Below are 9,676 nucleotides of genomic sequence, written 5' to 3'. Positions count from 1 at the left end.
AAAAATTAAAAAGAATTATAACAAAAGAAAAATGAATAGTTTAATTGTAGATAGATTCTTTTATAAGATAAATAAGGTTTATATGTTTTGGGTTTAGCATTGAATTAATATTTGATTATTCTTTCTTGTAAAATTAATTTTTGACGTAATGATCATTTAAAAAAAAAATGACTGTACGTATAATTTTTGTTAAATGTTCACATTTATTAAGTATTAATAAAAGAACACTTCCTCTCTCTGAGACCCCACTTCCTTTTCCCTTTTCTTTTCTTCTTTCTATTTCACTCTCCCTATACTTTACTGCCACTCTTACAACCAACTCACTACCACTCCAACCTTTTCACCATTTTTGTTTCCTCTGCCCTCTCTCTAAGCTGGGAATTCAATTTCCAACCTAATTCTTTCCTCAATTCTGCAACAGCAAACAAACCAGAAACGAGGGCAAAAGCTTTCCCCCTAATCAAGTTTCCCTTTCTTCCATGTAACTTAACTTCAGCTCCTCAATTCCCTTCAATTTCAAGTTCTGGAACTATGTTCATGCTAAAATCGGATAAGGATCACATTCTCACCCTATGAATCTGCATTTCAGCTCCTTAAGTTGTACGTGGGAAGTGCTTACCGTTAAAAAGGGGTCTTTCTTGTGAGTAATTCTAGAGGTAAGAGAGGCTAACCGAAATTCTTTTCATTTAAACCATGAATCATGTTTGAATGAAGCTTGGTGTGCTAAATTGATGCTTGAAACGCATGTGTGGGTGTTTGATTATTGTTTGCCATGAAATTAGTGCTCTTGCATGTGGAAACAATGGAGTGACCTGGTATTTTTGTCTAGGCGGGTGGTTTTCGCCCAAGCGAAAACACTAGAAAGCCCACCCCTATTACTGCGCGAAGTCTCACCTAGGCGAGCTGGAGTCGCTTAAGCGAGAGATACTCTCATCTAATCGAGCTAGTTTAGCCTGAGCGAGAGTTTACCCAATTTTTTAATCTTTGTGACTGTTAAATCCTCGCCCAGGCGAGACCGACTCGCCTAAGCGAGATGGCCTCTCGCCTGGGCTAGAATGTCTAGCTTGAGCGAGAGCTACTGCAGTGGGATACTTCAGCTGCTGTTTTAAAGAGTGAAATCGTATGTTCTGATGTGGTTTTGTGCAAATAGACTCTTCTATGCTTGGAATGCCATTATTAATGTGTTGTGTGATGAATTTGGAAGAACATGAATTATAAGGAGTTGTGGCTGGAATAGAATTTCATGGGAAATTCAAGAGAACTTGTAGTGCGTGTAAGGATGTGTGGAATCCATATTGGTTGGTATTCTGAAACTCCAATAATCATTCACGCTCAGATAGAGCAGAATGGATTATGTCGTGAGGAGTAACAGGAGGTCCTAGTCTTTAGACTCGATCAAGTCCTAGACACGAAGGGGACTTACCCTAGGAACGGTCGGGTGATAACTCCTTGTGTACAGACTTTGCAGAGTCTGAGAACCGTTACAGGTGCAAGCCACCAAGAGCTCCAACGTCGCTTACAAAATCCGAATATCGAGTCTAGAATTTATATTATGGAACTATGTGTTATGAATGATGTTTATATTGTGAATTGTATCATTTTCTCTTATTTCAGTTAGTTTACCCCTTTTGTTTATGTTTGCTTGTCCTTGTGTGTTCTCCTTTGCAATGATCACCTACGGTTGGTGTGAACAGAGCGGAATCCAGATGATGATGCCCCCCTTCTGAGTAGGAATTGATCCTTACTCAATGTTGTGGTAGTTTTGGGCTAGATTTTGTGGAGTTTTAACTTGACGCGTAGTTTAGGCCTTTTTCTTATATCTACCCTTGCCTTCTAGGGATTGTATGGCTAATTTTGGATGACTGTACCAGCAGTATATACTTATGTGTATATGACTGTTATTCCTACTATCTGCTATGCTTGATCATAATATAATGTTTTATTTGATAGCGTGAAAAACTATGTTACACTCTCTATTTTTTATGTTTACATTTATATTTATATAATAATTATATGTAAATACAAACATAAAATAATTAAATCATACATGTGAATTAGTTAGAATGTTATAATTTTATGATTCAAAATAAATCACGGAAACATGGATAAATTAAGAATGTTATTTCCATCCAAATTTGTAGGATCAAGTTAAGAAGAATAACTCTCAATATTTTATTTTTTAAGAAATATTTCTATGTTATTGTGTTTCTCTATTTTGTGAGATATGTCTAATTAATGTGTGTAATTTGTTTTTCTTATTTATATCATATTAGATATACATAATAGAAGTTGTATCCATTGATATTTATAGGTATTCATTTTTTTATGAGAAACTATTGGTTTATAAAAATACAAATTTTCATATTTTTACAAGTTATATCATAATTTAGAGACAGTACAATCGTATGATATTTATAATACATATTAATTATATAAATTTTTAATATTTTTTTAATTAAAATATTTTAAAACTATTTTAATTTTAGTCTTATTTAATATGATATTTTAAAAAAATATATAAGTTGTGACATCCAATTTAATAGATAAATCTAATAAATAAAATATCACATAAATATAATATTAAATAGAGCACGAAATCAAAAGTATATACTAACTATTACCATCATTCATAATATACTTAGAAAGAAGTCTAAGGCATACCACTATGTCATGAGTAGACCCTGCTAATGCAACTGTTTCACGTAAGACTGCTCTCAGAACAAGAAATTTAAAATAAAATAAGAGTTCTTCAAAAAGGCTCAATAACGAGCCACAACCAACCATAGGGACCATACTACACAGCAACATCTTCACCACCCTGAGGACTACCAGAGGTTTCCACATCTACTCACACCAAATAAATGGTGATCATTGCAAAAAAAGAAAAATCACACAAGAAGACAGACACAAGCAAGAATGGGTAACTAGAGTAAAAAGAAATTTTTGAACATGTTATAGCAAGCAGAAATTTAAACAGATCATAGACATGCTACACACAATACAGTAGGCATACAATCATGTGATAGCAAACAAACAGGACAATATGACTCAATTATCCGGATACATATAATAATATCGAATTCACTGGATACTTGCATTTGTGGTGGCCTCTATTACTCTGCAGAGCCATTGCCAATGGGTTTCACCCTACCACGCACAAGGTTAGCCTTCAATCATCTAAGGTCATTTTCCTGCTAAAGACTAGGGCCTCCCGCTACTCTCACCACTTCAATCAGTCTGCTCTACGTGAGACTAATTGATTCCTTAGAGTTTCAGAATGCAATCCTTACTTGAATCCTTATCTAATTATATACATTACAACACCACCATGAAATATGACCAAAAGATTCATGGAATTACGTCTATCTCATACCACATTCATGTTTCTCACACCAAAACCACATGTTATCTCAAAACATCCCAATCTCATGCCAAAACACCACCAACCAACCAATCCATGACTTATTTCATACCCAAAACCATGAATTCCAATTTCATTATATTACATACAACATCCAAAGCATCATATTTCATATTTTGAAAGGTAAATCGAACAATCATGGAACCAATTTAGCCTACACAGTGTTTCCTGCACGAGTCTCGCCTAAGCTAAAGGCACTCACTCAGGCAAAAGAGATTCTCTCACTCAAGCGGGCCCTTCTCGCCTGGGCAAGAGCATGATATAATGGGTACTGCAATGTTTCAGCGAATTCTTATTTAGGCGAGACCTTATCACCTGAGCGAGATTACTCATCGCTCAAAACGAAACCCGTCGCCTAAGCAAAAATTCAAGCTGAAACCAGGGGTGAGTTCCTACTACTCTCGCTTAGGCGAGGGCCACTCGCTTGGGCGAGATTAGCAGGTTTCTCACCTGTTCACACATGCAACACCAAATGTCCTACCAGAAGCACAAACAATATATATTTTCATACGATCAAGAACATCATTCAAACACCAAGAACATAAAACATACCAGAAACAGGCAAAATGACTTAAAAACATGAAACCCTAGCTTCCCTTACCTTAATAAAAGCTACTGCGATAGGGGTTTAGACACTAGCAGAAAGAGCAAAACAACTCCAAGAACACCAAAAGACTGAAAAGACATAAACACTAGCACGAAGGTGAGGTTCTGAAAGAACCCATTTTAGAATCAGAGCATAAGAACTGGAAAAAGAGAAAGGTGAAAGCGAGAGCTCAACTTACATGGAAGAACATCGTTTAGTCAACTTGGAGGATGATCCGTAACTGCCTTAGCAGAGCTTCTGTAGCAGAAAGGGAGAAAGAAGGTGAGACGTTTTTAGTTTGTGGAGACTGAATGAAAGGGAATGGACAATTGGTGGTTCTGAAGTTATTAAGTGGACTCACCTTAGGCCCAACTAAAAGGCCAAGCCCTACACTTATAAGGCAAAAAGAAAAGAGGCCTTATAAGAGTCAACTCCTTAAAAATATAAGAGAAACAAATATCATTTAATAATTAAAATAATAAGATATAATTTTATTAAGAATTAAATATGATTTTCATTCTCAAATATTATACAAAAATTATATTTTGTCTAAATTATAAAATATTAACTCTTCACACCTTAAAAATACATATTTAATCCTTTTATTAAAAACAAGTCTAAAACTATGTTTAACATGTGTAGCAATAATTAATTATATCTAAGGTTTATTTTTAATTATTTTTTCAACCTTTTCTTGAAGAGTCTGCAAATCTATAAGAAAAAAAATGTTCTTTAACACCTTGACGACTCTTATAAAAGTTAAATAATCTTAATAAAAATTAATTTTCATATTTTTAGAAGAAAATAAAAAGTGAACAATAATAAAAAATAATATTAAATTATAGTAAAAAAATATCAAAATACTAGGTGTCCAATTTATAAATAGATATCATCCCACGTATATACCCACATGTATACTCATTCCATTCTCATAGTCACTTTTGTCCTGGTACCATTATCATCATCATTTTTTTTACTCATACTTTTTTTTTTTTTGTATTTTTACTGATTTAAGTGTGGAAAAGTTATCTCATTATTATAATTTGCCTTGTATACACACTCTCTTCTTCGTTTTTATCTTAGAAGAACAATTATAATATTTATAAAAGGGTAAAATAATATACTTATATCTTATTTTAAGAAACTTCTATAAATGAATTTAACTAAAAGTCTAAAACTTTCCTAAAACTATTTCTCAACACCTTGATTTTGACGGAAAACTACCATTTTAAAGTATAATAATGTAAAATAAATAACATGTTAATTTGAAGGGAATCTACATCACTCTCCCAATCCACACTACACGCTCTTTGCAGGCTTTTTAAAGTGCATAACGCGGCAACACGGACTATAAATTGTATTTTGGATGATGAAAACTCAACCCTGCGAAGTTGCTATGTCACTGCCATTTCTTTACCTTTCTCTTTTCCATTCATTTTCTTGGTCTTTTCCCATCACTTCTCTGCCTTCCTATATAGACATACCATTCTCTCTCCTTTTCATTCTCACTCTCTCGCTATCAAGGTGAGTGCACTATCTTTGAAAATTAACCAATGGAAAATCATGGTTTTTGTTATTCTTCTGAGCATTGAGAACAATGAATTCATGCATCCTATTTATGTTGGTGTGTGTTTAGGTGCTTTCTGTTGGAGTTTTGTTGCTGTTCTTTGAGTTGTGAAGATGGGGCAAGTGTTTGGATGCGTCCAAGTGGAGCAGTCAAGTGTGGCCATCAGGGAAGTTTTCGGGAAGTACGATGATGTTCTTGAACCTGGTTGCCACTGTGTCCCATGGTGTCTTGGCAGTCGTGTGGCTGGTGCCCTTTCTTTGCGTGTCAAACAGCTTGATGTTCGTTGTGAAACCAAGACAAAGGTTCTTTCTTTCACTTTCACTTGTTCTTATCATCTTACCAAAATTGAAGCACAAAATTATATTTATCTGAGTAATGTCTGAAATGATGAATCATCTGATGATGTTGTGATGCATTCGATCAGGACAATGTATTTGTTACTGTGGTTGCTTCAATCCAATATCGAGCATTGGCAGAAAAGGCAGTGGATGCTTACTACAAACTCAGCAACACCAGAGCACAGATACAATCCTATGTCTTTGATGGTGACTATTCTAATGCTTCTGAATTGAAAGAAAATGGGTTTATCTGTGGATTCTCATATTGAAACTTTTTTACTCATGTTGCTGCTATTCAGTTATCAGAGCAAGTGTTCCAAAGATGGAACTAGACGCAACTTTTGAACAGAAGAATGAAATTGCAAAAGCAGTGGAGGAACAACTTGAAAAGGTATATTCTTTTTGTCTTATTCTTAAATTAAGAATGGAATAGAACATCCTTAATCTGTTTCCTTCTTTGTAGGCTATGTCAGCTTATGGTTACGAGATAGTTCAGACTCTTATCGTGGATATTGAGCCAGATGAACATGTGAAGAGAGCTATGAATGAAATAAATGCTGGTATGTTCACATGTCGCTTTATCTTGTTTGAAGAACTTGTTTTTATGTTTTGTTGGTGACCCTTTGCAAATAGCTGCAAGATTGAGGGTGGCTGCGAAGGAGAAAGCTGAAGCAGAGAAGATATTGCAGATAAAGCGAGCAGAAGGAGATGCAGAATCAAAGTACCTAGCAGGGCTTGGAGTTGCGCGTCAGCGCCAAGCCATAGTTGATGGGCTTAGAGACAGTGTGTTAGCTTTCTCTGAGAATGTTCCTGGGACAACATCAAAGGATATCATGGACATGGTTCTAATGACCCAATATTTTGACACAATGAAGGACATTGGTGCTTCCTCCAAATCCAATGCTGTTTTTATTCCACATGGACCTGGTGCTGTTCAAGATGTTGCTTCACAGATCAGAAATGGTCTTCTCCAAGGAAATGCAACACAGTGTTCTTGATCTTGTCCAAGGAAATGCATCACAATGTTGAAGAATTATTTTACCATGCTACAATGCTGTTATCAATTCAAAGCACTTTAGTTTTCTATCAAATTTTACGATGCAGAACACAACCCAGATCAATTGTCCCAATGATGCATCTATTGTATGTTTAATAATTTTCCTGTATAAATTATTTGGGGTTTTTAAAATGCAAAACAGTCATAAAACACAAATGCAAAAAGAAATTAAAAACAGAGGTTGAAAAATGAAAGAATTGGATACCAAAAGTCAATTGATATAGATTTAAAGTTCTTACGGTTCATCTTATTATAACTTTCTAAACATTTCTGAAAAATTTTAATTGAAGTTTGAATAATTAACTCGTTCAATTAAAAAAAGATATGGTATTGAATTGGTTAATTAAACTGGATATTAGAACCGAATCAAATTATTATTCAATCTAATTCATGTTTAATTATTAAATTAAAGGCACAGAAGAAAATAGAAGATATAAAGAGAATCAACTTAGAAATTTAGAGCTTCTCTAAGAGAAGACAAAATTTTAAATTGAAAAAATAAATAAATGAATTCAATATTTTCAACTCATCAATTGTATGCATGGGCCTAAGCTTAAGCTTGATTACAAAAATCTAATTTAAAGAAAGGAAATCAATTCCACGTTCCTACAATAACAAAAAAAATATTAAAAAGTCTCTAAATCTAATAAATCATATATTTATTTTGAAATATTAGATATGTAGAATAGAATCTAATGTAACTATAATTAGTCCCAAACAATATTTACATTAATGGTTCTCTCACATAGGTGTGATAGATGCACTATAAAGTACATTTTATAGTTAGGGATTTTTCGTGACTTTTAAGTATTAAATTTTGTACTAAATTAGAAAAAGTTATAAACATAAAAGTTGTAAACAATTATACTAGTTTTCAATCAAGATAAGAAGCAATTAGATGGAATTAATATAACTCTATACATTATATTTAGATTTTATAATGGTCATATGAGTGCAAAGAGAGTTGTGAATATGAATTAATTAATTTAGATTGCATTACATAAATGTAGTAGTGAGTTTTACATGGAATGTGGTAAAGTATAAGAATGAATGCTATGAATTAAGTACACTTCATATTGAGATTTTGTAAAAAATTATGTTAAGATATGGTGAAATGAAAAAGTTTGTTATTCAATTCAAGAAATTTATGTAAACGTCAAATACTCTGGTATTTTGAAACTTGTCACTACATATCTATAAATAGAAACTTCATGCACTTCTAAATCAACTTTTAATTGAATGAAAGTATTGTTATCTTAGCAAAATTGTGAGAGAAGAGTTATCTTCCTCTTTTAGAGTTTTATCTTTCATTTATTTAAGCAACGATTTTGATTATCACTTATCTTGGAAAGTATCCGATTGACATGGAAAACTTTCCATTTCCACATTTTCTCTTTACTTGTTTTTTCTTAGTTATTTATTTTCTATTATATTATTCTTTTCTCCCATGATTACTCTTGTATTGTTGTGTGTTTCTTTGTTTTCCACTCCTTGAAGTGAGCTTTCACACTTATTTAACCCTTTTATATTAAATTTTTTGTTTAATAACAATGCTTATTGAGTCCATTTCCTTCCATCTTAAAGCATATAAACATCGCCTTAAGTTCCTTATGTTTAATTGTCTGATAAAATCATGCATGTGCAATTTCAACCTTCATATTGTGTATTAAGTATCAACATTATTAAGGAAAGAAGACATGACTCCACTAGTTTAAAAATCATGTAGATGAGGATATTAAAGGTGAGACGTGAATATAATTGCGATAGCAAATGCAAGGAATTACCTTAGTGACTTCTGAATTGCTGTATGAGTGACATTTATATTGGCATTTGTATAAATTCCATCGATAAAAACAAAAAACTAATTTCCTTTTTAAATTTCTAAATGTACACAATTATAATTATTTTTTGATAAATTTTCAAACATATAACAATCATTATCTCACCAACACAAAAACAACATTCTATGTCACCAATTACAAGTCAAGCAAAAAAAAATCTACGTAAAAAATGTGCAGTAGCATTTTTGTTAGAAGTGACTCTAAATACCACTTGATGGACCTTGTAGCACGAAAATGAAGAGGAGAAGGTCCATGGTTGCAACGAAAATGGAGTGAAATTGAGGAGTGGATTCAAGCTTGGAGGCTCTTGAAACAATGAAGGTGAAATGGAGAGGAAACCTAGAAAAGAAATTTATTCTAGGGAAGGAGGCTAGAGGAGTTCTTGGTAGAAACTAGTCTAGCAAAGTGACTCTAGAGGCAATAGGTGGAGTACTCTCAACACTTAGTCTATTACCAATCCAAAGTAATCAAAGACAAGCATAGGAAGCTCTCATTTATAGTAGAGGATCCTTCCTTAATGCAATGAAAATGAGAAAGGAAATGAAATGCAAATGCACGGCTTGCTCTCCAAGTTGCTCAGGGAACCATTGGATGCAAAGGAGCTAGGATCTCACGCCAAGTGTCCTCCTTCACATGTCTCATGCATTGTCACACTTGGCACCATGTGGAAGGAGTCTTTGGAGAGCAATTCTCGGCCAAGTTATAATGGGGCTTGAATTAGCCCAATTTGCAAGCTAATCAAGTAGTTTAATAAATCATGGCCTAACAATTAGCCCAAAATAAAAGATATTCTAATGCTCCAATCATGAGTGCTCTCATATCTTGATGTCTTCTTTAGCCCATGAGAACAACATATAAAGCCCATG

The 9,676-nt window shown here is 33.5% G+C and overlaps 1 protein-coding gene across 3 annotated transcripts; it reads left to right on the top strand.

Moving 5' to 3' along the window:
* The first annotated feature begins 287 nt into the window (after window positions 1-287).
* Window positions 288-7,027, top strand: LOC114173941 (hypersensitive-induced response protein 1-like). 3 transcript variants are annotated; one of them, XM_028058635.2, is made up of 7 exons: window positions 288-481; window positions 590-656; window positions 5,644-5,876; window positions 5,999-6,119; window positions 6,212-6,303; window positions 6,376-6,472; window positions 6,546-7,027. In XM_028058635.2, exons 3-7 carry the CDS (start codon window positions 5,688-5,690, stop codon window positions 6,908-6,910), a joined length of 864 nt encoding a protein of 287 aa, XP_027914436.1. In that variant the 5' UTR covers window positions 288-481; window positions 590-656; window positions 5,644-5,687; the 3' UTR covers window positions 6,911-7,027. The 3 variants fall into 3 exon arrangements, with proteins under 3 accessions (XP_027914436.1, XP_085526035.1, XP_027914437.1); XM_085669909.1 differs by having other exon boundaries at window positions 288-656; XM_028058636.2 differs by lacking the exons at window positions 288-481; window positions 590-656 and adding an exon at window positions 5,381-5,531.
* The last annotated feature ends 2,649 nt before the right edge of the window (window positions 7,028-9,676 follow it).

The sequence above is a fragment of the Vigna unguiculata genome, chromosome 2 (assembly GCF_037176805.1).
Source record: "Vigna unguiculata cultivar grain cowpea cultivar isolate G323 ecotype 2 chromosome 2, ASM3717680v1, whole genome shotgun sequence".
NCBI lineage: Eukaryota > Viridiplantae > Streptophyta > Magnoliopsida > Fabales > Fabaceae > Vigna > Vigna unguiculata.
The sequence above is the reverse complement of the archived record's forward strand: the minus strand, read 5'-3'. Positions and strand labels throughout refer to the sequence as shown.

Excerpts from the sequence above, each read along its gene's own strand:
- LOC114173941 (XM_028058635.2), top strand. The coding sequence starts at position 5,688 with ATGGGGCAAGTGTTTGGATGCGTCCAAGTGGAGCAGTCAAGTGTGGCC. Across the intron at positions 5,877-5,998 it reads GTTGTGAAACCAAGACAAAG|GACAATGTATTTGTTACTGT; the intron begins GTTCTTTCTTTC and ends GCATTCGATCAG. Across the intron at positions 6,473-6,545 it reads TATGAATGAAATAAATGCTG|CTGCAAGATTGAGGGTGGCT; the intron begins GTATGTTCACAT and ends CTTTGCAAATAG.